Raw genomic sequence first — 26,697 nt, forward strand, 5'->3', positions numbered from 1 at the left:
AATCATCTTGAAGTTTTATTAACAAAACACGTTGCGGTGAAGCTATTAAGAAAAAACAAATAAGAAGTACATATACAGTTGCAAGAAAAAGTATGTGAACCCCTTGGGATTACGTGGAGTTTTGCATGAATTGGGCATAAAATGTGCTCTGAACGTCATCTAAGTCACAACAATAGAAGAACACAGTCTGCTGAACATAATACTACACAAACATTAGATGTTGCCATGGTCTAATTGCACATAACATGTAAACATTTGCAGTGCAGGGGGGAAAAAGTATGTGAACCTTTGGACTTAATAACTGGTTGACCCTCCTTTGGCAGCAATAACCTCAACCAAACGTTTCCTGTAGTTGCAGATCAGACCTGCACATCTGATCTGGAGTAATTTTGGACCACTCCTCTTCACAAAACTGTTTCAGTGTAGCAATATTCTTGGGATGTCTGGTGTGAATCGCTCTCTTAAGGTCATGCCACAGCATTTCATTCGGGTTGAGGTCAGGACTCTAACTGGGCCACTTCAGAAGGCATATTCTGTGCTGTTGCAGCCATTGTTTTGTTGAATTACTTTGGGTCAATGTCCTGTTGCATCACCCATCCTCTGCAGAGCTTCAGTTGGCGGACAGATGGGCGTACGTTTTCCTGCAAAATGTCTTGATAAACTCTGGAATTCATTTTCCCATCAATGACAACAATCCGTCCAGGCCCTGAGGCAGCAAAGCAGCCCCAAACCATGATGCTCCCTCCGCCATGTTTTACAGTGGGGATGAGGTTTTTATGTTGGTGTGCTGTGCCTTTTTTTCTGCACACATAGTGTTGTGTGTTCTTCCCAAACAAATTAATCTTGGTTTCATCTGTCCACAGTATATTTTGCCAGTAGTGCTGTGGAACATCCAGGTGCTCTTTTGCAAACTTCAAACGTGCTGCAATATTCTTTTTAGACAGCAATGGCTTCCTCCGTGGTGTCCTCCCATGTACTCCATTCTTGTTTAATGTTTTCCTTATTGTAGATGTGTCAACAAAAATGTTAGCATGTGCCAGAAATTTCTGTAGGTCTTTAGCTGATACTCTGGGATTCTTCTTTACCTCATGCAGCATTCTGCGCTGTGCTCTTGCAGTCATTTTTACAGGATGACCACGCCTAGGGAGAGTAGCAACAGTGCTAAACTTTCTACATTTGTAGACATTCTGTCTTACCGTGGACACATGAACATCAGGGCTTTTGGAGATATTTTTGTAACCCTTTCCAGCTTCATGCAAGTCAACAATTCTTGATCGTAGGTCTTCTGAGAGCTCTTTTCTGCGAGGCATGGTTCACATCAGACAGTGCTTCTTGAAACCAGTAAACCCAAAACAGGTGTGTGTTTTTTAAGGGCAGGACAGCTGTCAGCAACACATCCAATATCATCACACTGATTGGAGTCAAGGTTGGCTCACTCCTGGCTCCAATTAGCTCTGGGAGAAGTCATTAAGCTAGGGCCTCACATACCTTTTCCTCCCTGCACTGTGAATGTTTACATGTTATGTGCAATTAAACCATGGCAACATCTAATGTTTGTGTAGTATTATGTTCAGCAGACTGTGTTCTTCTATTGTTGTGACTTAGATGACGTTCAGAGCACATTTTATGCCCAATTCATGCAAAACTCCGCGTAATCCCAAGGGGTTCACATACTTTTTCTTGCAACTGTATTCCTGGCACTTTACAAAACTTTGGTTCTGCCACATCTGGAGTATGCTGTCCAGTTCTGGTCACCAATCCTCAGAAAGGATGAGCTGGAACTGGAGAGAGTCCAGAGAAGGGCAACAACATTAATGAGGGGACTGGAGGACTTCAGCTACAAGGAATGACTACAAACACTAAATGTATTCTCTCTGGAGAGGAGAAGCTTGAGAGGAGATATGATAGTGATATATAAATGCCTCAGTGGTGATTCTAGCATAAGGACTAAACTATTCAGTCTCAGGGAGTATAAGAAGACACTGGGTCATTTAATGAAATTGAAGGAGAAGTGGTTAAGTCATAAACTGCGTAGGGGGTTTTCCACTGTCAGGGTGGTAAGGATATGGAACTCACTTCCACAACCGGTAGTGTCCACGGGAAATATTGATAGTTTAAAAAAAAAAACTCTTGGATTGGCATTTTAGTGAATACAATATACAGGGATATGGGATATGAGTTTTTGACATGAGCACACACACACCCACACAGGTTGAACTGGATGGACTGGTGTCTTTATTCAACTATACTATGTAACTATCTAAACAGTCTCTAGTTTCTGTAAAACAGTAAATTTATTACTGACTCCATCCAGTAGTCAAATCTGATATTGCAGTCAGGACAGGCATAATATATTCCCCTGCTGGAGGTGAACACTAAAGGTAAATTTTTTTTTATGTTTTGGAAAGAGTGCAGAAGGATTACAACACTTTTCAGTTTTTATTGCTGTCTGTGATCCCGTTAAGGAGATTCACCCTCTCTTTTTGTCTTGTTTACCATTATCATTGACAGTGAAAGTAAAAAAAAAATCCCAAATTTTGGGTTCGCCCCAGAAAAGTAATAGAGGGAAAATATTCCAATGAGGACAACAGTATTGGTGACTTAGCTAAACAACTCAGTTTAACCGCATTTACTGCAGGTAAAGGAAACCTGTCATGAGGGAAATATGGAGGCTGTGATGACTGACCTACTCCTAAAAATGTTAACTGTCTGACTTTAATACATTCTGAGCATTCACACACAGAACAAATATACAACATGTGAAGGGACTCCTGGACAAAATCAATATTATAAATACATAAAAAGTGAGCGCTCTAAAATCAGCAGCAAATGTACTCAAGGTAATCACAGCAAACCTCATAAGAAAATAAATAAAATAAAGTGCAGCGCTTAAATAATAGCAATGGAAGTGAGAAGTATAAATGAATGGTGAGTGAATAATAAATGTCCCATAAAATATCTGGAAGCACAAATAAACTGTTCATAAAATATGATCCACTTGTTGTAGCAGTATACCAAGGCAAGTTGTGACAGGAACAAGTGATAAAAGTGCGCACTCACCGGACGCGCATATATATTGCGCATGTAATCAATATCCACCCGGATCACTTAGGAAGGCGGAGTACGTGAGTTCCCATCTACAGGTAGGTAATCTTGTCTTGGTGAAATAAAACTGCTAGATCCAGAGGTCCCCTTAAGGTTAGATGGGTGCACAGCCTGGGTACAGAGCGCCCTCCCTCTGGTGGTAGTGGATTGCAATCAGATGTCCTGGAAATCAATTAGCTCCAAATGGGAGCCAAAAAGATGCCCATAGTGTAGTATTTTAAAAAACACTTTATTCGAAGTATGCACAAATAAAACAGGGTAGTATGCACTCTAAAAAATTCCTGTAATGGTGAAGAGTAGTACTGACCCCTTAATAAAGATGGCCGCCAACCTCTGATGATGTGCTCTGCACGAAAGGCCTAAGGAGGAGCCAACAGAGCGTGACGTCACAGCCGCCCGGAGCTACGAGGAGGCCATCTTTATTCAGAGTGTTCGTATAACAGTGACAGATGACTTCTTCCATGATTGTGGAACCATCAACATCAAAATAATATCCCGTTGTGCTGCTCAATATACATCACTCGTACCACCTCTGTGCTCACAGAACTCTCACCTCCATAGAGATGTACACAGGCCTGTAGGTATTACTACATCAAGGTTCCTCCACTGGATGAATCCTCTAATGCTTCCTGCCCACTAGGAGCTTGCATTATGTATTCCCAGTACTCCAACAATAGTTAGGTTAAGGTCCCTTTAAGGCTTTCCTGAATTCATGCAGCCATATATGCAATGCCAATATAGGTAAAAACAGAAAGACCTCTGATAGTGCAGTATATAAATATTAACAATTATAGCAGAACCAAATTGTACATACACTTTTAAAACTTGTAAAATCATGTTAACACATACAGGAGAACTGGCATAAGCTTCCACATCCATCATTTCCGGTCCGCGTCTGCCTCCATTTATGCCCTATGTGTTACGTCACTTCATCAGGGGGACTCTTTATAATTAGGCAACTTCAAATAGATGTCAACAATGGCAGCCCACTTATCTTCCATTATATGTTAATGAGAGGAAATTCAATTTGTCCTTAGAAAAGACTCACACTAACATTGTTTGGAAATCCTTTCAATCAGCCATGAGACTTTCTCTTAGGAAATATCTAAAGGGTAAGAAATATAAAAATATAAATAAAGTATGCAATGTGAATGGGAACATATAACAAACATACAAATGTGACTGCAAACTAACTGTATTCCCTTAAACTCTTATCTCAAGCCTGTGGTCTTCCAAAGTAAGTCTGAAATTCATTCTGCAGTCTACCTATGCATGTCCCTGATCATTGAGAAAGAAATCATCATATAACTAATTCATGCTCTCTTCAGTCTATAGGAAAGATTAGATGAAGACAGATAGGAAGGGAGGAGGCATGGACAAGAGGTTCCAAATTCATCCCAAAATGTGAATGCAATACTAAACTATTGCCATTCCTTCCGTACCCATTCTTATCTATTTCTATCTACTTTCTGGCTTTTTAAACAAGCTCCTAAATATTTGTTTATGTAACCTTTTTTGCAAAATGTACATTTTCAGATTGAAGTACAAATTCATGAACCTCAAGGCATCAGCTTTCTAGACGCCAATGCAACTTTCATAACAAATGATTTACTACCGGCTGTCCATAAAACTTTCTCTGCTGAAAAGGTATTTTTTTTACATGTTCTAAAGTTTTATACACTGCTAATTGTTATAATAGTAAATATTTTTTCTCTTTTCAGTACTAAAATTACAATAAAAGTTCTTTTTGATCTGGTAGATAAGAAATGTTGCAGCGTTCATAATTGCCACTTGTAGGCAACAAGTGGGTAGCGCCAAAAAAGAACAGCATTCCTCAGACTCCCAGGGAAAATACACAATCAGATTACAGGACAATCAGACTGCACAGAGTGTCAAACAACCTTCTAGTCTGCAAGCAGAAACTGGATCATCTGACATAGATATACACAAGCTGCCAATAATCATGCAATGCAAGTCTTTCCTAACAGAATGTATCATAGAAGTGTAGCACTACCTCTGCAGGAGCCGCTGAATTTGTTTTGGGTTCCTGTAAGCTCTGCACGGCCATGCAACATGCATTTTCCACATTTCCATACTTAGAGTCAGTAAGACAGTCTTTGAGCTGGTTTTTGGTTGTTTATATTAAGGGGTTAACAACGTGGCTAGGGTTTAGGAGTATATGGGATGCCCAAGGAACTGCAAACCTGAGGACAAACTTCTTAGCAACAATACTGTGCCAAAAATGCGGATCCAAGGAATAGCACTGTCCATTTAAGGAGCAGTGAAGTCCCCTTGGTGCACCTCCTCAGACCCCAGATGAATCCTTCCTCCTCACTCTGCTGCACTGAGCGTATCCCTGGGGAAGGGATTCCAAGAGCTGACTATTAGGTAGTCCCAGATAAGTACTAGTTGAGTCTTGCGCCTGACCACCCTCTCTCTTTATCTAGCCCAGGGGGTGTAGAAGAACTCACATTGTCCTTTCCTGTTTGTCAAGGTCCTACCTTTCCTCAGACCTTGTGCTGCTCCATGTGCTGACATCCATCTTAGGTGTCTGCAAGGCATTGTGGGATCCTTTATGCTTTCAGCCCTCTGCGGCTCCTCCCCCAGGAGGTGGCGGCTTATCACATATAAGTCTGCTGTTTGTAGCTGTCCATTGCATTCGTGTCCTGTCTCTTGCACAGCAACAAGCTCCTGTTTAGCTACTCTTTGCTTTCCTGTTTACCGACTCGGCTTTGGCTAAGACTCCTCCTGGCTTCTGACCCCGGCTCTGGTGACCATTCTTCCTGGCTCCTGATCCCGGCTCTGGTAATGATTTTTCTTGGCTCTTGATCCCGGCTTTGGCTATGATTTCCGCTGTTGGACTTGCATAGATTCTTGTCTTATTTTTATATTAATAAACCTACCTTTAATTTGGGGATTGGCCAAGTTCCCTCAAATATGCAGGTCTGGGCCTCTTCCCCTCTTCCAGAAAGTTCTCAGAGTTTCTGTAAGGGTGGGAGGTCTCCAGAAGACATGACCTGTAGAGTCTACCAGCCTGTCCTAAGATGAACTCCTGCCTCACTCCAAGGCTGACTCACCCCAGGCTGCCACTTAGCCTCTGACTACAAAACAATAAAACCTAGCTACCTAGAGGGCGCTACATAAATTATCCTAATTATATTTTTATTTTTAATATGAGAGTTCTATATAATTATTACAAATAATATAAAACAGTGAAAATTAAGCAAACAACATAAACCATTATATCTTCCTTTAAGAGGAATGCAATGTCAAAGACCTGTCTGTGAATACATGCATCTGTCTTTACAGCTGTGAGACACAGTGGCAAAAAAAAAGTATGTGAATCCCTTGAAATTAACTGGTTTTCTGCAGTAATTTGCCATAACTTGTTATCTAATCCGCATCTAAGTGACAACAATATACAAACACAATGTACTTAAGCTGATAACACACAAACAATTCTAATTTCTCATGCCGTTATTGAACACGCCGATTAAAAATTTCACAGTTCTGGAGGAAAAAAAGTAAGTGATTCATTAGAGTTATTAGCTGATTAAACCTTCTTTGGCAGCAATGACTGCAAGCAAGCGCTTTCAGTAGCTCTGGATGAGACCTGCACAACATTCAGAAGGAAGTTTTGACCATTCCTCTTTACAAAACCTCTTCAGCCTAGACACATATGTAGGATGCTTGGTGTGAGCAGCTCTCATGAGGTGATTCCACAGCATCTCTATGGGGTTAAGGTTTGGGTTCTGACAGGACCACTCCAAAAGGCACATTTTCTTTTGCTAGTCGGTAGTGGATTTACTTCAATGCTTAGGGTCATTGTGCTGCTGAATCACTCTACTTCTCCTAAGCTTCAGCTGGCAGACAGCCACCCTGACATCATTCTGTAGGATATTGGGAATTAATTTTCCCCTCGATGATGGAAAGTGGTCTAGGCACTGAGGTAGCGAAGCAAGCCAAAATCATGATGATTTCTCCACCATACTTCACCACTGGGATGATTTTTTGATGTTGGTCAGCTGTGCCCTTTTTGCACCATACATAGTGCTGAACATTCTCCCCCAACAATGCAATTTTTGTTTCACCAGTCCACAAAACATTTTACCAGAAGCTCTGTGGTTTGCCAAGTTTGTCTTTGGCAAACTTCAGATGCACAGCAATGTTTTATTTGGAAAGCAGTAGCTTCCTCTGTGATGTTCTGCAATGAATCCTTACTGATCAAAGACATTTATATAGTGGATTCAAGAACAGGGATGTTTGACAGCTTCAGTGATGTCTTCAAGCCATTAGCTGTTATTCATGGGTTCTTCTTTCCCTCATTGAAGATTCTGTGTTGTGCCTTGGGAGTCATCTAATTTGGATACTCACTTCTAAACTGTCTACATTTATAGACCATTTTGTTGAACTGTTGACTGATGGATGCCTAAGCACTTTGAGACTGCTTTGTATCCCTGATGGACTGATGGATGCCTAAGCACTTTGAGACTGCTTTGTATTTCTCTCCAGCCTTAGCCTGGGTTCACACTTCTGCGGTGTGGAACATTGCATGTGATTCGTACAGGAAATGCACCGCATTCCTGTGTAAATCACATACGTATTCTGTGCGGTGCAATTTTAGCCATGTATTTTGTATGGCTCAAATCAAACCGCATCCACACCAGAAAGGTGCAGGACCCTTTTTCTTGTCCACACTAGATTCGGATCGCATGGGTATTCACACCCATGCGATCCGATTCTGCACATCGCACTGCAATTTGCAAAACCGATTTCAGGGTGTTGTTAACTTAACATACACATCTGCAGCGGATCACATGAACGGGGTGTAATTATGATGCAGTGTGGAATTCGCACAGAAACCGGTGCAAATTCCGCACCACATCAGTGTGAACCCAGACTTATGCAGATCAGCTATTCTTGATTGCATGTCTTCAGAGAGCCGATTTTTTGGAGGCATTGTTCACATCAGCAAATGCTTCATATGAACAGCAATCTTAAAATGTCTGAGTATCTTTTATCAATCAAAGTAGCTGTAAACCACACCTTAAAACTAATATCATTAACCACTTGAGCTCCTGAGGATTTACCCCCCTTAATGACCAGGCCTCTGTTTGCTACTCGGCGCTGCACTAATTCAACTGATAATTGCACGGTCATGCAATGCTGCACCCAAACGAAATTTACGTCCTTTTTTTCACACAAATAGAGCTTTCTTTCGGTGTAATTTGATCACCTGTGCGCTTTTTATTTTTCACGCTATAAACAAAAAAAGGCCAAAAATTTTGAAGAAAAACAATATTTTTTACTTTCAGCTATAAAAAAATATATAGTAAACTCAAAGCTGGTTATAAATTTAGGCCAAAATGTATTCTGCTATATGTTTTTGATAAAAAAAATCCCAATAAGTGTATATTGATTGCTTTGTGTGGAAGTTATAGCGTCTACAATCTATGGTATAAATACTGCATTTTACGCCATTTTTCTGCTATACAGCACTGCGCTAGTTTAACGGACAATTGCGTGGTCATGCAATACGGTACATAAATGAAATTTACATCCTTTTTTTCCCCACAAATTGAGCTTTCTTTCGGTGGTATTTGATCACCTGTGCGGTTTTTATTTTTTGCGCTATAAAAAAAAAGGCTGACAATTTTGAGGAAAAAAAAAACAATATTTTTAGCTATAAAACAAGTCCAGTAAAAAAAAAATGCAAAAATCAAATTTAGTCATAAATTTCTGCCAAAATGCATTCTGCAACACGTCTTTGCTAAAAAAAAAACCAATACGCGTAAATTAATTGGTTTACGTGAAAGTTATAGTGTTTACAAATGGCGGGAAAGATACTGGGATTTAAAATTTTTATTTATACTAATAATGGCGCCGATCAGCGACTTATGGAGGCAATCAGCGACATATGACGGGACTGCGGCAGACATTTTGACACTGGGGGGGGAACTGACTTGGGGTCACTGACATCCCCAGTGACACCAATACAGTGATCAGTGGAAAAAACCCACTGAAACTGTACTAATGTCACTGGGGAGGAAGGGGTTAACATTTTTAGAATTTGCTGTGTAAGGGGAGTGTTTTACTAGGGGGCGGGGGTGTGTACTGGACGGGGGGAGGGAGGGGGGAGCTTGTCGGCGAACTGTCACAGAGCAGGGCTGTGTGTAAACAATGCAGCCCTGCTCTGTGTTAGTGATCACTGCTCATCGCGGGAAAAGGGCCGGTAAAAACCGGCCGTGACCCGGCGGCGGAGACCTGCTGCTGACACCCGCGGGACAGGTAGGGCGGGCGCGCGCGCGCGCCCCCTACCTGTTTTGAAGGCAGCCATTTTAAAACGTGCTTTTGCCTACGAGCGCCGCCCTGCCACCGTTTATATGCGGTGGCTGGGCGGCAAGTGGTTAATTGGACTCCAAGCTTGTAGACCACTGACTCCAATTAGCTTCGTTGAAATAGTTAGTCTGTGAGTTTACTAACTTTTTCCTCCAGCAATGTGAATGTTTATTGGGTGTGTTCAATAAAGACACAAGAAATTAAAATTGTTTGTGTGCTATCAGCTTAAAGTGGAATTCCACTCAAAAGCTGGAGCTCTGCATATTTGCCTCCTCCCCCCTCCACTGCCGTATTTGGCACCTTTAGAGGGGGAGCGGGTATCTGGTTTTGACAGGTTCCAGCTCCCATTTCCAGCTCAGTTCACCACGGCAAAGTGAGACGGATGTTTTCCCCCCACCTTCCTCCCACAGTCTCCTGGGAACTTTCACAGGTCCCAGAAGATTACCAGATCAGGAGGCGCAGCGCAACTTGTGCAAGCGCAGTGGGCACCAGGCTGTGAAGCTGCAAGATGTCCCAGCCTGGTGCCCACAGTTGAGATGCCAGCACCATGTAGGAGAGAAGGGGAGAAGGGATGGCACGGGTGAGAACATTGCTAGACTCTGGGACAGGTGAGCGTGTGTTTATTAAAAGTCAGCAGATACAGTTTTTGTAGCTGCTGACTTTTAATAAACACGAAAACGGCTGGAACTCCGTTTTAAGCACATTGTATTTGTATTGTTGTGACTTAGATGAGTATCAGATCACATTTTATGGCAAATTACTACAGAAAACCTAGTTTCACAAAAAATAAAAAGACACCCTGAATATGTTTTATACAGTAGCATACTGTATGTTGTTTCTGACACTATTGACCATATAATGGGTTTCATTTTCAGGGCTATGTTTCTTTCAAACCAACTTTGGATCAGCAACGTTCATGTGCAACATGTACAACTTCCTTACTGGATGGAGATTTTACTGTGACATATGATGTTAATCGAGAATCAGCAGGAAACATACAGGCAAGATATATATAAAAAAATAGAAAAGTATACAAAATGCTATACTGTAGTTATATATCTGATAGCTGATTATGTATATGTATTTGCTTAACATAATCTGCATTCATAGGTAAAAGAATTTCATGTTTGTGATATATGGGATGCAGGCACAAAAGGTGAAACCCAAGCAGATATAAACCACACAGACCAATGAGTCTCTTATTCATAACTACATTTATATTTTTTTTAATGCAAGCAGTGTAAGTTTATGAATTTGAGTTGGTATTGTCCTCTTGCAGTTCCTGTACAGCGGAGCTCAGAATAAGAGAGGTCGAAAAAGTAATTTGGCTCTCTTTGCTGATAGGAGAAAAGAGCTCATTAGTGTGCTGATTTTTTCTTCACTGTTCAGTCATAGATCGGGTGTGAGTAGGAGACCCTTTACTGAACTGCAGCAGAGGCTGCGTGGTGTGGCAGAACTGGATGGACAGAGATGCAAATCCTATAGCAAGTGAACAGCTACCTTGTGTGTTTTGTGTATATATATACAGTGGGGATCGAAAGTTTGGGCACCCCAGCTAAAAATTTGTATTAATGTGCATAAAGAAGCCAAGGAAAGATGGAAAAATCTCCAAAAGGCATCAAATTACAGATTAGACATTCTTATAATATGTCAACAAAAGTTAGATTTTATTTCCATCATTTACACTTTCAAAATAACAGAAAACAAAAAAATGGTGTCTGCAAAAGTTTGGGCACCCTGCAGAGTTAATATCTTGTACTGCCCCCTTTGGCAAGTATCACAGCTTGTAAACGCTTTTTGTAGCCAGCCAAGAGTCTTTCAATTCTTGTTTGAGGTATCTTTGCCCATTCTTCCTTACAAAAGTCTTCCAGTTCTTTGAGATTTCTGGGCTGTCTGTCACGCACTGCTCTTTTAAGGTCTATCCATAGATTTTCAATTATGTTGAGGTCAGGAGATTGTGAAGGCCATGGCAAAACCTTCAGTTTACGCCTCTTGATGTAATCCCCCGTGGATTTTGAGGTGTGTTTAGGATCATTATCCATTTGTAGAAGCCATCCTCTCTTTAACTTCAGCTTTTTCACAGATGGCATCAAGTTACCATCCAAAATTTGCTGAAATTTTATTGAATCCATTGTTCCTTCTACTCGTGAGATGTTCCCTGTGCCACTGGCTGCAACACAACCCCAAAGCATGATTGATCCAACCCCATGCTTAACAGTTGGACAGAGGTTCTTTTCATTAAATTCTGTGGCCCTTCTTCTCCAAAGGTACCTTTGCTCATTCCGGCCAAAAAGTTCAATTTTAACCTCATCGGTCCACAGAACTTGTTTCCAAAATGCATCAGGCTTGTCTATATGTTCATTTGCAAAGTTCAAACGATGATTTTTGTGGTGAGGACGTAGAAGAGGTTTTCTTCTGATGACTCTTCCATGAAGACCATATTTGTACAAGTATCTCTTTATAGTGGAATAGTGTACCACAACTCCAGTGTCTGTCAGATCTTTCTGGAGGGATCGTGCAGTCAAACGTGGGTTTTGAATTGTTTTTCTCACAATCCTGCGAGCTGTTCTGTCTGATATTTTTCTTGGTCTTCCAGATCTTGCTTTAACTTCCACTGTTCCTGATGACTGCCATTTCTTAATTACATTCCGAACAGAGGATATTGACATCTGAAAACGCTTTGCTATCTTCTTATAGCCTTCTCCAGCTTTGTGAGCGTCAACTATTTTCAGTTTCAGTTTTCTAGACAACTGCTTAGAAGAACCCATGGTGCTGATTGTTGGGGCAAGGTTAGACGAGTCTGGGCATTTAAAACCTTTGAGATTGACATAACCTGGTCTTCCCAGACGATGATTGAGAACAATCCATGACACTGGCAGGTCTCAGCTTTGCAAAGGGGGCAGTGCATGCTATAAATTCTGCAGGGTGCCCAAACTTTTGCAGACGCCATTTTTTTGTTTTCTGTTATTTTGAAAGTGTAAATGATGGAAATAAAATCTAACTTTTGTTGACATATTATAAGAATTTCTAATCTGTAATTTGATGCCTTTTGGAGATTTTTCCATCTTTCCTTGGCTTCTTTGTGCACATTAATACAAATTTTTAGCTGGGGTGCCCAAACTTTCGATCCCCACTGTATATATATATATATATATATATATATATATATATATCCGCTAGCCTACAGGGCACTTATACCCCCTTCCTGCCCAGGCCAATTTCCTGCTTTCAGCGCTGTTGCACTTTGAATGACAATTGCACGGTCAAACAACACTGTACCCATATGAAAGTTTTATCATTTTTTTGTGACAAATAGAACTTTATTTTGGTGTTATTTAATCACCTCTGGGTTTTTTTTTCTTAAACAAACCAAAAGCCACAGAAAATTTTGAAAGAAAAATGTTTTTCTTAGTTTTTCTTATACAATTTTGTAAATAAGTGATTTTTCTCCTTCACTGATGTGCGCTAATGAGGCTGCACTGATGGGCACTGATAAGCTGCACTGATGGACACTGATAGGTGGCACTGATGAGGAGGCACTGGTAGGTGGCACTAATGGGCATTGACAGGCATCACTGATGAGTACTGAAAGGCAGCACTGATACATGGCACTGATAGGCAGCACTGATAGGCGGCATTGACTGGCACTGTTAGGCGGCACTGACATGCACTGATAGACGGCACTGATGCGCACTGATAGGCAGCACTGACTGGCACTGATTGGCAGCACTGATTGGCATTGATAGGTAGCACTGACTGGCACTGATGGGTGACACTGAAAGGCAGCTCAGATGGGCACTGCTATGTGGCATTGATGTGCACTGGTAGGCACTGATATGTGGCACTGATGGGCACTGGCATGAGGCACTGATGAGCACTGACATAAGGCACTAATGGACACTGACAAGTGGCACTGCTGGGGCTACACTGATCATCAGGGCACACTGATCATCAGTGCCCTGATGATCAGTGTACATGTCCCCTCCGCGGAAAGCCGATTACCAGCTCTCCTCTTGAGCTGTCAGCCTGACAGCTCGAGAGGAGAGAAATGCCGATAACCAGCATTTCCCTGTTTACATGTGATCAGCTGTGATTGGACACAGCTGATCACATGACCAAGCCGACATCTTCGGCTCTTTCTGTGATCGGTGATCCGCTGTGTCCGAGGGACACAGCGCACCGCCAATCGCCGCGCTGCGCGCTCCCTGAGCCGCGCATGCACAGTGAGAATGGGAGGACGTCATATGACACCCTCCCAGAACAAGAGAACCACCTTGCGCCCGTCATATTACTATATGGTGGGCGGGAGGTGAATATATATATATATATATATATATATATATATAAAAATATATATAATTTCATCTGTATATTTAGCTGTTTGCTTGGTGTTCAGTTTTACAGTAATAAAGGCTCCCATATATCAGTCCAGTATCAAATCCAGTCGCAATTTGACGCACAAGTCTCATTATGTAAACTAAAAACTTCCGTAATTGAGGCAAGTCCTCTTCATTTAAGTCTCACACACTCCCCCTCCCTGATACTGCAGCTCACAGTGGAAGAGAGTGGAAGAGGCAATGCTATCAATCCAGAAATTGGGCAGGAATAGGTGTGGCCAGCTGCTGATTGACAAACAAAAGGAGGTTAATTCCGTTTTAACACTCCCTTGTTGGGGAGTGCTCACTTTTGCCCCCCAGGGGCAGATGCAGCTAAAGTCCACTGTTGGCTGATGTCACAGAGCCAGTCCAGGCTCTGGAGACATCCCAACTTTAGAGCCAGTTCAAATATGTGTGAATTGGATGCATTTTGAACCGCATCCAATTCACATGACATGTAAAATAACATTGGTTTCTTTTGTACCTGTTCATACAATAGTTGCGGTGCAACCGGAGTGTGTATTCAGTGAGAATTGAAAAAGAGTTCTATCAGTTTTCTGAGCAGTGCGGTCTGGCTTAGGGGAAAATTCAGGCTCATTGACTTCTATGGGAGCGCTTCTGAATCGCACATGTCATCAGTTGTGACCAGGATAAAATCCTGACCTGATCCTGATCTAAACCTGACCTGAACTGCCAAACAAGTATTTTGTCAATTAGCTGTGACAACAGAGCTTCAATTCACATTGCACATGTGTGAATCCACACTAAAAGTCAGTATCCACCAAGATCCCTGACTGGCAGCTGGTTTAGCCCCTCAGTGCGGTGCTGAGAGCTTTAGCCACCTATTCCCGCACCCTCCACAGCCCTGAACTCCAGTGAACACTGGAGGGGCAGAGCAGAGAGCTGATGAGTATCAGCACTGAGCTCTCTGCTCACTGAAGATCAGTGGTCTTTAATCTCTCAGTTCTTGGCCTTAGAAGCGGCATGGGACAGATGCAGAATCAGACTGATGTTTCATCCACCTTAGTGAGTATGTATGTGTTTTTTTTACATTCCCACACTTTTATTTTAATTTTAGTTTATATAAAGGTAGCTCAAGTTAGGCTGCTTACAACAGACAGGGCTACCCTCCATTGGGTACTAACCAGATTACTAGAAAGAATATACAAATAGAACGAGCACCAAGCCAAATCATAAGAGTCCAGATTGATTCATTGATTTGCAACAACATATTCTGTGGGTCATCAGGGCAGAAAAGTAGCATAAATCATGCCAGTGCTTTAAAGAGGTGAGCCCACACCTGTAGCAGACAATATTGACTGATTCTCTGGCTCTTTTGGAGTCATATTTGTGTCCTCAGCCACTTTACATCATATCGCCCTGCTAGCATCAATGTCCTCAGCCCCCTTTACTTCACATCCCCCTGATTACATCAATGTCCTCAGCCCCCTTTACATCGCATCCCCATGATCACATCAATGTCCTCAGCCCCCTTTACATCACATCCCCCTGATCACATGAATGTCATCAGCCCCCTTTACATTACATCCCCCTGATTGGATCAGTATCCTCAGCCCCATTTACATCACATCCCCTCTTTCACATCAATGTCCTCAATCCCCTTCACAAACCACCCCCTCCCATTACAGCCCCCTTCTCACAGTCCTACCTTACACAGCAACACAGATGGTGGGTGGCACAGAAAGACTAACTTTTCATGTTAATAAGCAGGCGATTGGTTGCTAGAACTGCCCTACCTTGCAACCAATCACCAACTTATTTACTTGAAAAGTTAGGCAAATCCCACCCTCATCCTACTGTGAGGATGACTGCGCAGGTGGAGACCCAGGAGAAGACACCCAGAATGATGGTTCGGATTGTCAGGATTGTGATTCAGTTCAGACCACGGTCCACCTTTTAGTAATGTCTGCTTTACACCTTGGCTTAGTTGCATGAACTAATGATGTTTTTATCTTTTTTCTAGGTTGTCAATGGATATTTTGTTCACTTTTTCGCACCCCATAAATTAGCTGGTGTACCAAAAAATGTAATTTATGTAATAGACAAAAGTGGATCAATGGAGGGTAGAAAGATAGAACAGGTAAGATACAGATAAACATTTACTTATTATTGTTATTCATTAATATTCTACCACTGCATGTTTTGGTTTCTTAAAGTATATCTATAGTCAAAACTTTTCTTCTGGATAAAGTAGGGAATATTTAAAAACCCTGTCAGTTTTTTTCTTTGTCTACGTCCTGAAGACCAAAATATAAGTGAAAGAAATACCCTTACAGACAGTTGACTCCAGAATATGTATGCTAAACAAAAGATTTAGGGTCCATGCACACTGGCTTAAAAAAACGCCAGTGCTCTTAGCAGTAGTCAAATGCAAATTTTGAGTGTTTTTTGTACTAGCATTTAGGAGCGTTTCACTTTTTTTCTGCTAGAAAGTTTGAAAAAAAAAACAAGTTTTTCTTGGCTTCTGTTATAAAATTTTGCAAATAAGTAATTGTCGATATAATAGAACATCTGGGTAGCAGTGACCATAACATTATTTCATTTATTGTTTGCTGTAAACAACAAGCACATACGGGTAAAATAAAAACACTCAACTTTAAGAGAGCTAATTTTCTAAGGCTGAGAGCTGCTCTCCAAGACTTAGCATGGGAGGGAATATTGGCATAGATGAACACAGCACAGAAATGGGAGTTTTTCAAAAAAACTGTATGTGAACACACTGCAAAATATATTTCCATGGGCAACAAGTTTAAAGGGCTAAAGCTGAAACCTATGTGGCTTACTGCCAAGGTAAAAAACACTATAAATAATAAGAAAAAAGCTTTTATAAAATATAAAAATGAAGGAACACTATCATCGTTTAAACATTACAAAGAATATAGCAGAATATGTAAAAAGGAAATCAAGGCAGCAAAAATTAAAAATGAATGACAGATTGCAAAAGATAGAAGGACAAACCCCCCAAAATTCTTCATATATATTAATAGTAAAAAGGTCAGGTCTCAGCATGTAGGCCCTTTACAAAATAATCTAGAGTGGGTGACTGGAGACAAAGAGAAGGCAAATTTATTAAAGTCTACTATGCAAGTCATTAAAGAGTCTCCATTATGGTCAAGAGCTCCCCCATGCTCCTTTGTATACACAGAGCTGAAGAAGGTACTTCAGCTCTGTGTATACAAAGGAGCATGGGGGAGCTCTTGACCATAATGGAGACTCTTTAATGACTTGCATAGTACCACTGGATTGGTGTAAGCCCAATGTTGTACCTATATTTAAAAAGGGATCAAAAGCTTTACCAAGTAATTATAGACCTGTTAGTTTAATTTCTATAGTTGGGAAGATACTGGAGAGTTTAATAAAAGACCATATAGATGAGTTCTTGCTGGAAAAAAATATTTTAAGCAACAGACAGCATGGATGTATGAAAGACAGAAGTTGTCAAACAAATCTGATTTCTTTTTATGAGGAAGTGAGCAAAACCTTGGACAGAGGGGTGTCTGTAGACGTGGTAGATTTGGATTTCTTACAAAAAGTGTTTGACACAGTTCCCCACACATGGCTAATGTGTAAGGTAAAGTCTACAGGCTTAGAAAAATCCGTAGGTAAATGGATAGAAAACTGGCTAAAAGACCGAATTCAGAGAGTAGTGGTTAATGATTCATACTCTGAATGGTCTAGGGTTGTTAATGGTGTACCCCAGGGTTCAGTGTTGGGACCCTTACTTTTTAATATATTTATAAATGATATAGGGTTTGGGATTAAAAATACCGTTTCAGTCTTTGCAGATGACACCAAGCTGTGCCGTGGAATAATGTGGATGTCTTCAATTTACAAGCCGACCTCCATGCACTGTTTAATTGGGCAACTATGTGGCAAATGAGGTTTAATGTTGATAAATGTAAAGTTATGCACTTGGGGGCTATGAATATGCATGCATCATACATACTAGGGGGGTACAAATGGGGGAATCAATGGTGAAGGATCTGGGAGTTCTGGAAGATCATAAGCTTAATAATGGCATGCAATGCCAAGCTGCAGTTTCTAAAGCGAGCAAAATCCTCTCTTGTATCAAAAGAGTTATAGACTTCAGAGAGAGAGAGATATCATTTTACCCCTGTACAAATCATTAGTAATACCTCATCTGGAATATGCAGCTCAGTTTTGGGCACCAATTCACAAAAGGAATATTGGGGAACTGGATAAAGTGCAGAGAAGGGCAACCAAACTAATAAGAGGCATGGAGGAGCTCAGCTATGAGGAAAGATTAGAGGAACTGAATTTATTCTCTCTTGAGAAGAGGAGATTAATGGGGGATATGATCAACATGTATAAATACATCAGTGGTTCATATATTGAATTTTGTGTAGAGTTATTCACCCTGAGGTCATAACAAAGGACAAGGGGGCACTCTTTACGTCTGGAGGAAAACAGATGTAATCTCCAAATACAGAAAGTTTTCTTCACCGTAAGAGCTGTGAAATGTGGAATAGACTCCATCAAGAGTTGGTTCTGGCCAGTTCAGTAGATTGTTTTAAAAACAGCCTGGATTCTTGCTTAGATACACAGAATATAACTGGATACTAACATTTAGAGGTAAAGTTGATCCAGGGGATATTCAGGGAGCAAATTGGATCATGCTTTGCTGGGTTATTTTGCCTTCCTGGATCAACTGTGGGTACAGGATTACACCTTTTTTTATGGTTGAACTAGATGGATTTTTTGTCTTTTTGAACCAAACTATGTATGTAACTATGTAATTGTTCTTCATAAATTTTTAGCATAATTTATACTGCTACATTTCTTTGGTAAAAATAACCCAAATCAGTGTATATTATTTGCTTTTGTGTGAAAGTTATAGCGTCTACAAGCTATAGTACCAATCACTGAAAATTGATCACACCTGTTCACAACTGAGATACTGACATCTCATTTCTTAAGACACTAAAGCTAGGTTGGTGCCGCTGCGGATCTGCACGAAAATCCGTGCAGCCGCACCACCCAAACAGAGAAATGCGGACCTGCGGGTGGGTGCCATTAGTTCTAATGGCACGCCGCCCGCACTGGAAAAAGCAACCATACTGGGAACCGAGGTTCTCGTGCGGGCTGCGTTTTCAGAAGTGCAGGGACTTCTTCTTTGCATGTCACGGGGCACGGGAGTCCATTCAAATGAATGGGCTCTCTTTCCCCTGCAAAACGCAGCCCACACAACCACGTATATGTGAACCGGGGCTAACAAGCCAGGACAGTACAAATACCCCCAAATGACCCCTTTTTGGAAAGTAGACATTCCAAGGTATTTAGTAAGGCATGGTGAGTTTTTTGAAGTTGTAATTTTTACACAACTCTTTGGAAATTAAAGAAAGTAAATAAAATGTTTTTTTCACAAAAATGTCATATTAACAAGTTATTTCTCACCTATGGCATAGGTATTCTTGCAAATACACCCCAAAACACATTCTGCTACTCCTCCTGAGTATGGCAATACCACGTGAGACTTTTTCTCCTTCAGGCACCTATAAGCATCCACTTTAAAACCAGGTCTTCTTTTGACAATTTTTGCTTACAAGTAAAAATCAGTATTTTTACAAAAAAATTAATTAGAACCCCCAAACATTATATGTTTTTGGAATAAAATGTTGGATTTTGCAATTTTTTGTGTCACATGGTATTTGCGCAGCGGTTTTCAAATGCAATTTAAAAAAAAAAAATTTAAAGAATTATAGTGCACACAAATACAATATAATACCCACATTTTTGGTAAATATTAAATATGGCGTTGCACTGAGTAAATAGACACCAAACAAGTTACGCTTCTGGAACGGTGCCAAACTACAGTATTTAAAAATCTCCATAGGCGACACTTTTTAAGCCTTTTCAGGTTACCAGTTTGGAGTTACAGAGGAGGTTTGGTGCTAGAATTATTGCAATCACTCTGATGCTCACGGCAATACCTCACATGTGTGGTGCGATCACTGTTTACATATGCGTATGAGATCAATGTGTGCATTCCCTTTTCGCATGCGAGCAAGGGGGGGACAGGAGTGCTTTCATTTTTTTTTATTATTATTTATGTGTTTTGTGCACTGGTACACAATGACAGATGTTTTTGTGCACTGTACACTGTGACAAATGTTGACAGATGTTTATGGGATGACTGTGACAGATGTTGACATGTGAACAATGGTGCTTGGTGCATTGGTGTGGGATGGCTGCAGATCTGTGTAGCTGAACAATAAAATCATCAGCTACACAGATCATCCATCCACCCCCTTCCCCCCCCACCCCCGCACTCCCGCACTCCCGCACTCCCGCACTGAGCTCTCACAGAGCTCAGCGGGCAAAACAACAAAAGAGACGCATGTATGCATGTATCTGTTTACATTCAGTGATGTCTGTGATTGGATACAGCCATCACGTGATCAGGAGGGCCAATCAGAGAGCCTATATCCTAATCTATAATGTGCTGTGTCGAAGTGACACAGCCATCACCACAGAATCGCGCTGCTCTGCAGCCTTGGGGCCACATGTAGACACCTGTTCTAAAGGATATACAGGAACATCCACTCAGACTCAGAGCGAGGAAGCTGCCACGTGGCCAATGTACATAAATGATGGTTAAAAAAATACCTCTTCTAGACTACCTAATATGCATGGACAGATAGGATAACATTAGTTGCTTCTACAGGCAAAATATTAGACTCCTCTAGGAACAGTGTTTTTTTTAAGCCAGTGTGCATGGACCCTTACCATCTTTGGCTATTTGGGTGACAATTGTAAAATTTTGGATTTCCCAACATTATCTGTCCCTATGATAATGGTCAGCAAGTCAAGCAGAGCATCAATCTCCTTTGTGGAGACACAAACAATAAGAACCTGGCAGTGATTTTACAACCTCTACATTATCCCAAATTAAAAAGAAGTCCTGGCTCTGGCTCATATATATATGGGCCCTATTCTTAATAGCTTACAATCAGAGTAAAGGAAAATCCTACAAAAGGCATATAAAATGTAAAGGGGGAGGGTCAGCCAAAAAGTGTAATATGCTGTATACACTAGTCACATATTGTAGTTATAAATGTAATCATGCAAATGGTATATATTGGTGTGCAATGTAAGTTCTTACAAAAACTCACTGGTTCTGAAAAACAAAAACAAAATGCAATCCAGCACACTTAGCACGTTGCACCATTCACCACAATACATTAAACACTTCTCACCAAGCACCACGATACAACATTTTTTCTTGCATAGGGGACCTTTAATGACTTTTTATGCTACTATCATTCCTCTCTCTACTTATCTACTTTAAGTGAAATTTTTATTTTATAGTAAATGTATGCATTACTGCAATATCTATATTTAGACGAAGGAAGCCCTACTTGAGATTTTGAAGGACACCAAAGAACATGATCGGTTTAATTTTATACTATTTGACAATAATATTGAGGTGTGGAAACCTTCTTTGGTGAAAGCAACACCAGAAAACCTGAAAGAAGCCAAGGAATTTGTCAGACAAATTACAGATGGGTATGGTATGTAAACACCACAAATAAATATAATCTACTACATACTGGCTGTAAAGCAACTCTGTAATAAAAAATCTTCTCCTACACCACCCCAATTCACAATTTTAGGCAACTGATAAATGTGGTACTGGTATAGGGCAAACGTGTGGTGCCTGACCAGTTAATTGCTAGATCCAAGTGCCATCATACAGAGCCTGCTTAGTGCAAATTTCCACTTTCAAGTCAGGACTTTCAAAGAGATTTTAGAGGGTTCTGGCAGAAGATCAGGTGCCCCAGGGAAGAAAACATTGAAGATCTTTGATAATTGTTTTAAATCTACAGCATTTCTTACATTTTTTTACTACCATGTTGTTGTAACTGACATTTCTATTTAACCTTATCCACTATTTGATTTATTTTTCTCCTCCGAGTGGTTGAAGTTCATTCTGGTCATAACAAGAAAAGGGACTTCCTATTCCTTTGTCCAAATCTATTTACCTGCACCTGTCATTCTGCACAGAAACCTCCAGACCTGGACAGGATGGCTTCAGATTGTCATGATTTATATACAGTATAGAGATGCTTTCCCTTTATTATTATTATTATTATTATTATTATACAGTATCTATATAGCTTACAAGGTTTGCTCAGCATTGTACATTATAGTGGGGGACAGAACATGGGACAATACAGTAACAAAACAAAACACGAGCGGGTCAAGGGCCCTGCTCTTTCGATCTTACAATCTAGGGGGGAGGGGATAGTGGTACAGGAGGAAGTGGCTGTGGGGGATGGAGTGGTAGGAGGAGTGGAGGAGATCGGCTGTGAAAGAGTTACCTTTTTTTGTTTTATTTTGCAAAGGATGAAATGCCTCTGGAGAATTTTGGAAACCTTCTTTTGTTTCCAACTGATTAGTGGATGTATGTCTAATCAGCAGTTTGCAGGAGGGCCAAAACCGATAAAACAAACTGTGCATAGGTACAGTTTTTATTTTAGGATATGCCTGTTTCCAAGATGACCATCCTTCACCTTTTCAAGAAATACTGTATACTATGGTCGATAGCATTATTAATTTTATAAATCACAGTCATACTTGAGTTGAGTCAAGTGTAAGAGCCAAAAGTCAGAGTCAGGTGTCAGAGTCACGAATCAGAGTCTGGTGTCAGAACCAGGAGTAAGTGCCAGGTGTCACAGCCAAGAGTCAGTCAGAGCCAGGACTAAGTGCCAGGTGCCAGAGCCAGGTGTCAGTTAGAGTCACATGTCAGACCCAAAAGTAATACGTTTCAGAGCCAGAAGTAAGTCAGGTGTCAAAGTCATGTGTCAGGCATCAGGGTCAGACTTTCGTGTCAGAGCCACGAGTAGAAGTTAAATGTTAAAGTCAGGAGGTAGAGTCAGTTTTCAGAGTCAGGTATCAGACCCAGAAGTAATAGAGAGGGTCCCAGGTCAGGATTTACAGCCATAAGAAAAGAATCGGGTGTCAGAGTCAGGCATCAGTTAAGTGTCAGAATTAGGTGTCAGACCCAGGAAAAGGAATCAAGTATCAGAGTTAGGGTTCAAAGCCAAAAGTAACAGTCTGGTGTTAGAGTCAGTAGTCAGGTGACTCAGATGTCTAACTCAGGAGTCAGAGTTACGATACATTGGTCAAGATTGGTAATCGGTGTGTGAAAAATACTTGGTCAGCATTCACCCTTTACCCCTGCAAGAAAGTGTACCCTCAGTTGCCTTGTAGGTTTCTTTGCTAACTTTGAATGCCTTGTTGGACTTATACTATAGCTATATATCATAGATCACTATTTACACATATATTTTTGCAGCCACAAATATCAATGATCCTGTGATAAGGGCTGTGGAATTATTGGATAAAGCACGTGAACTAAACGAAATCCCAGAAAGAAGTGTCTCTTTAATAGTCTTGCTCACTGATGGTCGAGCAAATATAGGTAAGTAATATATTTTGTGGATCATGTTTCTTGAGTGTTCTCCAGACCTTATCACTTAAAATCAGATTAAATATGCCTGTATCAAAAGGCCTAGAAAATGTTCTCAGTTGTGCTCCACTGAGGACAAAGGTTAATAGTATTTTATGCTATAAAATGTTAATACTGTTGTAAAATATGAATATATAAAAATTCATTAATGTTCTGGGTCATCATATTTCCCTTTTACAGGAAATCTGTAGTGAGAAAGTATAGAAATAGTGCTGTCAATCCAGAAATCAGTGGGCTAGGTGTGGCCAGCTGCTGATACAGGCTTGTTAATCAGCAGTGGCAATAATTATAGCCAGACCCCCTGCAACACCCTCTCATCCCACTGTAGTACAGTGTTGTCATCCTATCACAGGAAGCTGTATTAGGTAGATTTCACAGGCAGGATCAGCAAGTATTTGTGAGATTTTGCAGGACTAAGAGAAGACTGTAAATGAACATGCAGTCGCAAATAAAGTATATGTTAATCCTTAACCACTTCATGTCCGGACACTTTCACCCCTTTCCAGTCCAGACCAATTTTCAGTTTTCCGTGCTATCACACTTTGAATGACAATTGCATGGTCATGCAACACTGTACCCAAATGAATTTTTTACCATTTTTTTGAGACAGATAAAGCTTTATTTTGGTGGTATTTATTCACCACTGGGATTTTAATTTTTTTTGCTATGTAAATGAAAAGTCCAAAAATTTTGCAAAAAAGTGTTTTTTATTTTGCAAATAAATAATATTTCATCATAAATCTTGGCCAAAATTTATTCCGTTATCTTTTTAGTAAAAAAAAAAAATCCAAATTAGTTTATAACTAGAGATGAGCGAATTATTCAAAAATTCGATTAGGCTGATTCGCCGAATTTGCGGGAGAAATTCGATTCGATGCGAATTTATTCGCTGCGAATTTAACTTATTAAAAGGGTTTCTAGGCTTCAGAGAGCCTTTATATTAGTGCAGAACACTGTACCTTTAATTTAAATGCCCTTGGAGTCTGCTGGGGAAGAGAAATAATACTGTCAGTCAGTATGACATGCAGATGAGTGCCGTCGATCTTAGAATCACCGCACACTTCACTCATTTGGGCAGTCACGGGGCACGAAGAAGAAGAAGAAGAATGAAAAGAAGAATGAAAAGAAGAATGAAAAGAAGAAGAATGAAAAGAAGAATGAAAAGAAGAAGAAGAAGAATGAAAAGAAGAATGAAAAGAAGAATGAAAAGAAGAAGAAGAAGAATGAAAAGAAGAATGAAAAGAAGAATGAAAAGAAGAAGAAGAAGAATGAAAAGAAGAATGAAAAGAAGAATGAAAAGAAGAATGAAAAGAAGAAGAAGAAGAATGAAAAGAAGAAGAAGAAGAATGAAAAGAAGAAGAAGAAGAATGAAAAGAAGAATGAGAAGAAGAATGAAAAGAAGAATGAAAAGAAGAATGAAAAGAAGAATGAGAAGAATAAAAAGAAGAATGAAAAGAAGAAGAAGAAGGAAAAGGAGAAGAAGAAGAATGAAAAGAAGAATGAGAAGAAGAATGAAAAGAAGAATGAAAATAAGGAGAAGAATGAAAAGAAGAATAAGAAGAATGAAAAGAAGAATGAAAAGAAGAAGAAGAAGAATGAAAAGAAGAAGAATGAAAAGAAGAAGAATGAAAAGAAGAATGAGAAGAATGAAAAGAAGAATGAAAAGAAGAAGAAGAAGAATGAAAAGAAGAATGAAAAGAAGAAGAAGAAGAACGAAAAGCAGAAGAAGAAGAAGAATGAAAAGAAGAAGAAGAAGAATGAAAAGAAGAATGAAAAGAAGAAGAAGAATGAAAAGAAGAAGAAGAAGAATGAAAAGAAGAAGAAGAATGAAAAGAAGAAGAAGAAGAATGAAAAGAAGAAGAAGAATGAAAAGAAGAAGAAGAAGAATGAAAAGAAGAAGAAGAATGAAAAGAAGAAGAATGAAAAGAAGAATGAGAAGAATGAAAAGAAGAATGAAAAGAAGAAGAAGAAGAATGAAAAGAAGAATGAAAAGAAGAAGAAGAAGAACGAAAAGCAGAAGAAGAAGAAGAATGAAAAGAAGAAGAAGAAGAATGAAAAGAAGAATGAAAAGAAGAAGAAGAATGAAAAGAAGAAGAAGAAGAATGAAAAGAAGAAGAAGAATGAAAAGAAGAAGAAGAAGAATGAAAAGAAGAAGAAGAATGAAAAGAAGAAGAAGAAGAATGAAAAGAAGAAGAAGAATGAAAAGAAGAAGAAGAATGAAAAGAAGAAGAATTCCAGTACAGCAAAAAGTGTATCTGCAGAGAACTCCGCTATTTCTGACAGTTCTCTGACAGTTCCTTCACATTTACAGCGGTTGAAACATTGTATCTATTTATTTCCGAATAAAAACATCTGTATCCTAAATGGAAACAAATAGATACAATGTTTCAACCGCTGTAAATGTGAAGGAACTGTCAGAGAACTGTCAGAAATAGCGGAGCTCTCTGCAGTGACACTTTTTGCCGGCTGATCGGGAAAAATTCGATTCGTGCATCGGAAGTTTGCTAAAATTCGGATTCGGTGCGAATCGAATTTTTCCTAATATTCGAAACGAATTCCACTTCGCCAAGTTCGATTCGCTCATCTCTATTTATAACCAAAAATTATAATTTGTAAACATTTTTTTCACATTTTCATTTTATTTTTTTATATTATTATTTTTTATTTCTATTTTTTTTTTACATACTGTCACCCTAGCAGTACAGTGTCACCATGGTGACACTGTACTACTTGTGGGGGGTGATGAAGATTTTTTTTTTTTTTACACTGATTGCTTTTACACCCATATAGGATGTAAAAGTAATAATTTCTCTTTCTCTATGTCTGCATTCTTGCAGTCATTGAGAAGTACTGAGTGAGCTGTGATTGGTCACAGCTTGTCACATGGAACAAGGCTGTTGTGAATAGCCTTGTACCATGTGACCTCATTCACAGATTTCACACGTAGTAAGCAATGATGTCACAAGTGACATCTTGCTTACTACTTTGCATGTGATCACTGATTGGCCAATCAGTGATGACATGATCGGGACCTCGTACAGAGGTCCTGTCCGACGATCGGTGTTTCACTGTGTCCGAAGGGAGCGCGCACAAGCAGGGTGCGGGGAGGCCGTTTATAAACGGCCACCCGACCCTGCACTGCCACCGTCCGGCCGTTTATATACAACGGCCAGTCAGGAAGTGGTTAATCTTGGTCAAAATGTATTCATCTATCCTTTTAGTAAAAAAAAAAATAACGCAAATAAGTTTATAACCAAAAATTATTTGTTTTCCAACTTTTTTTTACATTTTAATTTTTTTTTTTTTTAATAATATATATATATATTTTTTAACATGCTGTCACCCTAGCAGTACTGTGTCACC

At 39.9% G+C, this 26,697-nt stretch overlaps 1 protein-coding gene across 1 annotated transcript in view; it reads left to right on the plus strand.

Annotated features, from left to right (window-relative positions):
- The window catches only part of LOC149458638 (inter-alpha-trypsin inhibitor heavy chain H3-like), a 123,780-nt gene that overhangs the window by 29,093 nt on the left and 67,990 nt on the right, over positions 1–26,697 (plus strand). The window contains exons 6-10 of the mRNA XM_089681904.1: positions 4,642–4,752; positions 10,320–10,445; positions 15,805–15,921; positions 21,205–21,373; positions 23,161–23,286. Of these exons, the coding sequence (XP_089538030.1) occupies positions 4,642–4,752; positions 10,320–10,445; positions 15,805–15,921; positions 21,205–21,373; positions 23,161–23,286 (649 nt within the window). The remainder of the gene's footprint in view (positions 1–4,641; positions 4,753–10,319; positions 10,446–15,804; positions 15,922–21,204; positions 21,374–23,160; positions 23,287–26,697) is intronic.

This window comes from Staurois parvus, unplaced genomic scaffold (assembly GCF_062004578.1).
Source record: "Staurois parvus isolate SC_StPar_1 unplaced genomic scaffold, SC_StPar_1.0 ptg000282l, whole genome shotgun sequence".
In the NCBI taxonomy this organism is placed as follows: Eukaryota; Metazoa; Chordata; class Amphibia; order Anura; family Ranidae; genus Staurois; species Staurois parvus.